This window comes from Lipophrys pholis (assembly GCF_963383615.2).
Source record: "Lipophrys pholis genome assembly, chromosome: 20".
NCBI lineage: Eukaryota > Metazoa > Chordata > Actinopteri > Blenniiformes > Blenniidae > Lipophrys > Lipophrys pholis.
Genome location: NC_137648.1, coordinates 22,531,238 through 22,535,823, shown reverse-complemented (window position 1 = coordinate 22,535,823; position 4,586 = coordinate 22,531,238). Strand labels below are relative to the sequence as shown.

Here is a 4,586-nt window from a genome sequence, read left to right as displayed (position 1 = left end):
AAACTGTTGGACTACTTACATCATATTGAATTGCACCGGAAAATATGAACGCCTGTCAAAAGGAATGTCAATAACAAACTGCAGAGGGCAGCAATACGCCATTGCAGCGACTGTCAAATCCAGTACGAAGAAGAAGCTGCAGCGGTTATTGAGTGGAGCTGCATTTCCTGTTGTGGCCGCTGGGTGGTAGCACTGCCAGAGAAGTGAAGCTGTGGGGCGAAGCGCATTGTAAGCAGAAGAAGACCGAGCAAGAGGAGGCGCGCGGCCTTGCTTATCCAAAACTTTTACACGTTTCTGCTTTAAGTTAAATAGTTTAAGTTCAGCCAGCTCGGAGCCTCCTTCCGGGTCCGTGCGGCTGTCAGGTGAGTCTGCTCTCTGAGCCGCCGCGCCGTCAAACCACTGGAGCACGGAGCTAACGTGCTAAGATATGACCACAGAGCTAACGTGCTAAGATATGACCACAGAGTGACCTGTAAGCCTCGGACCCACCAGGCTGTTTGTGCCGTGACGGGACAGGGTGTGACAGGTTTCCGTGCTGCCCCACTTAATAAAGTTTTGGATGGTACGGGAAAAAAACGCAACCACCGGTTACAGTTTTTCGTCACCCCTCCGTTGAGGTACCTAACACTGAGGAAGGGGTCTGTGAGGAGGAACTGCAATCATCACTCTCGACTTGGCCGCAATATTTAAATGTTTCATCGGTTGTAAACCCTCCCGTTGTCGTTTACATACGCCTCTGTGCGCTCACGGGTTGTTTTGTTTACTGGTTTATTGAATCGTCGGTGAGCGACACAACATTGTGGTCCTCCGATGAGGTGCAGACGCTCCTCTCAGTGACAGGAGGCGGAGCTTCAGCAGGAGCTAGACGCTGCTGTTCACATTGAGAAATTTAAGCTGTGGCACAGAGAATAAGGTTCAAGGCTTTACTTGGACACCGTCCACGTTTCTTTCCCCAACACATCCTGCGGTGGGACCGTCTGACGGAGTTGGGTCTGGGTGCGGCTGTAGTGACCTGTAATAACCTGTAGAGACCTGTAGTGTGACCTGTAATAACCTGTAGTGACCTGTAGTGTGACCTGTAATAACCTGTAGTGACCTGTAGTGTGACCTGTAATAACCTGTAACATTGTTACAGTTTCTGTTCTGCTCGTGAGCTGTTGTGTCCGTGTGGCTAACATGAGATGTGTTGTTTAGTTGTTTCAGAGATGTCGCCTGGACTCCTGGAACCTTCTGGAGGAGGAGGTGAAGCAGGAGGAGGACATTCAGCAGGAGGAGGACATTCAGCAGGAGGAGGAGATGCAGCAGGAGGAGATGCAGCAGCAGGAGATGCAGCAGCAGGAGATGCAGCAGCAGCAGGAGAGCAGCTCTGTGTCTTCCTACTGAGGTCTGCAGCAGAGGAGGATGAGGAGGTGAAGAGGAGGGAGGTGGGCTGTCAGTGGCAGAGCCCTGAGGAGAGGAGGGAGGTGGGCTGTCAGTGGAAGAACCCTGAGGAGAGGAGGGAGGTGGGCTGTCAGTGGAAGAGCCCTGAGGAGAGGAGGGAGGTGGGCTGTCAGTGGAAGAGCCCTGAGGAGAGGAGGGAGGTGGGCTGTCAGTGGAAAAGCCCTGAGGAGAGGAGGGAGGTGGGCTGTCAGAGCGACGCAGCTGAGCGGCGGGACGCCAGCGTGCAGGTGGACCTGCTGACTCAGCAGTTCAGCTGGAGACACTCAGGTGAGAGCGCCATCTGGCTGGTATGATGGTCGGTGTGACATCACAGCGGCTCACCTGAATAGGTCATAGGTCGCCACAGGTCTCTGCCTCAGTAACGATCGCTGGGTTCTGTCTGCAGGTTCCTCCTCTGACCTGCTGCGGTGCTTCACTGTTAGACCTGATGGACCAGACGGGGGCGCTCTGCTGCAGCACTGCACCTCCACCAGAACCAGAACCAGAACCACAGCCCCACCAGCTGCCAGTACCAGGAGCAGGACCAGAACCAGGAGGAGACTCCCTCCACAGAGCAGCGACGCAACCCAGCAGAGCCCAACGCCACGCCGGTGTCGCCAGGCAACAGCCATTGCTGCTACCGTGGAGGAGCAGCAGGAGGAGGAGCAGGAGGAGGTGATGGTGGAGGACTGCGGGGATCCGACCTGGACTCCTCCTGATGGAGGCGAGGGTGAGGAGTGTGGTTGCAGGCTTCAGGTTGTGGCTGTTGTTTTGGATGTGTTTGAGCTCAGTCTGGACTTTGTCCCCTCAGACGTGGAGCCGCCGCCCACCGCTCCCGGGGAAGTACAGACGGACTCCCAGTCCCAGCATGCACCTGTGTCGGTGAAGCTGGAGCCCGACAGCACCATGTGTGACATCTGCGGCAAAGTGATGAAGAACAAGTCCAGCCTGGCGCGTCACTCCTTCATCCACACGGGAAAGAAGCCGTTCGCCTGCCACCTGTGCAACCTGCGCTTCAACCGCCGCGACAACCTGCAGCACCACCTCAGCCGGTTGCACCCTAACGGCATAGCCAAGCTGGAGAAGCAGCGCCACGTGCAGCCGTGGCTCTGCGCCACCTGCGGAAAGACCTTCAGCTGCAGGTCACGCCTCAAAACCCACGAGGTCATCCACTCCGGCGTGAAGCCGCACTGCTGCGACCTCTGCCCCAAAGCCTACATGAGGACCAACGACCTGGAGCACCACAAGAAGGTGGTGCACCAAAACGGCGCCGCTGAGTCGCCGCAGCCAAGCTCGCTGCTCTGCGATTTCTGTGGCAAAGAGTTTAAGTGTCGCTCGCAGCTCGCCGTCCACCTCCAGACACACACGGGCGAGCGGCCACACCTCTGTGACATCTGCGGCCGCAAATTCGCCCGTCAGTATCAGCTCAAACGCCATAAGCTCCTGGTCCACGCCAATGGCGCCAGCGGCCCGGGGAGCGAGCTGCTGGACCTGCCGTTCCCCTGCAGAGTCTGCGGAAAGCGACTGTACTCGGAGGAGCTCCTTGCTGCGCACGCCCGCACGCACACGGCCGAGCGGCCACACCGCTGTGCCCTCTGCCTGCGCAGCTTCCAACGCGCCACCTGCCTGAAGCAGCACCACGTCCGCGTTCACCTCAAGGTCAAAGGTCACGAGGCTCGGCGCCGAGCCGGGCGCAGGACGGACGAGGACAAGGTGTTCCCATGTTCCATCTGTGGAAAAGTCTTCAGGTTCCGCTCGCTGCTGGCGAGTCACTCGCTCATCCACAGCGAAACGCGACCGTTCGCTTGTGACTTCTGCAGCCGCAGCTTCCGCCGCCACAGCCACCTGAAGAGGCACCGCCAGGTGGTGCACGCCGACGGAGCGCGCCTGCCGCAGAGCTTCATCTGCCACATCTGTGGCAAAGACAAGAAGTGCCGCTCGCAGCTGGCACGGCACATCATCATTCACACCGGGGAGCGCCCGTACGCCTGTGACCTCTGCACCGCCCGCTTCAACCGCCGCGGTAACCTGCAGCAGCACCGAAGGCGCATGCACGGCGTGAGCGAGCCACCCGATGACGAGGTGGCTCCCATCCTGTTTGATGACGACATGGTAGCAGCGTTGACTTACAAGCAGGAAGAAACGGTGGTTTCGGTGAACGCCACCTGAGGGCAGCCCTTGTGTGGCGACCACCGACACGACCTATACCAACTCGTGGGTGCTTGGAGCGTGTGATTGGTCATCTGGCCTTCTCTTGGTTGTCATGGTGATGCTCCCAAGTTCACCGCCGATGTGCTGGAGGTCTGACTTGTACTCGGCCGGTCTCCATGACAATCTGCCGGACTGGTCTCTATGACGATCGGCTCGGCTGGTCTCCATGACAACCTGAGGGACTGTGAAGGAGGAGAAGCTGATTGGGATGATAACCAGGTGATTGAATCACTTGAAAGACTCTTTGATGTGGAACTCATTAAAAACTTGATGGTAACAAGTGTCTCACTTGTCTGTAACATGACACCATGACCTCATGACCGTCGACCTGCTTCTACACATCTAGTGGTCATATAGTCATCTGGAGAAACATTGTAAGTAAGGTTCTAACAAGCTACGTCAGCAACATGATGGAGAAACATTGTAAGTAAGGTTCTAACAAGCTACGTCAGCAACATGATGGAGAAACATTGTAATTAAGGTTCTAACAAGCTACATCAGCAACATGATGGAGAAACATTGTAATTAAGGTTCTAACAAGCTACATCAGCAACATGATGGAGAAACATAATTAAGGTTCTAACAAGCTAGATCAGCAACATGATGGAGAAACATTGTAATTAAGGTTCTAACAAGCTACATCAGCAACATGATGGAGAAACATAATTAAGGTTCTAACAAGCTACATCAGCAACATGATGGAGAAACATTGTAATTAAGGTTCTAAAAAGCTACGTCAGCAACATGATGGTGAAACATTGTAATTAAGGTTCTAACAAGCTACGTCAGCAACATGATGGAGAAACATTGTAACTAAGGATCTAACAAGCTACATCACAGAAGAGGAAGAGTAAAGCTCAAGAGCCTCTCAGTGATTTGATAGAAGTTAAATGGAAGCAGCAGCTGGTGACCTCTATCTTCTGCTCCATCAGCTTTCATCTTCTCCTGAGGAGGAG

At 55.0% G+C, this 4,586-nt stretch overlaps 1 protein-coding gene across 1 annotated transcript; it reads left to right on the top strand.

The window, feature by feature from the left end:
* The first annotated feature begins 213 nt into the window (after nt 1-213).
* Nucleotides 214-3,905, top strand: LOC308125656 (uncharacterized protein). Its single transcript, XM_080489566.1, has 4 exons — nt 214-362; nt 1,195-1,707; nt 1,826-2,149; nt 2,231-3,905. Exons 2-4 carry the CDS (start codon nt 1,206-1,208, stop codon nt 3,586-3,588), a joined length of 2,184 nt encoding a protein of 727 aa, XP_080345692.1. The 5' UTR covers nt 214-362; nt 1,195-1,205; the 3' UTR covers nt 3,589-3,905.
* Nucleotides 3,906-4,586: the final 681 nt, after the last annotated feature.

Coding starts and splice junctions, on each gene's coding strand:
- LOC308125656 (XM_080489566.1), top strand. CDS start 1,206: ATGTCGCCTGGACTCCTGGAACCTTCTGGAGGAGGAGGTGAAGCAGGA. Junction 1,708..1,825: donor GTTCAGCTGGAGACACTCAG/GTGAGAGCGCCA, acceptor TTCTGTCTGCAG/GTTCCTCCTCTGACCTGCTG. Junction 2,150..2,230: donor TCCTCCTGATGGAGGCGAGG/GTGAGGAGTGTG, acceptor TTGTCCCCTCAG/ACGTGGAGCCGCCGCCCACC.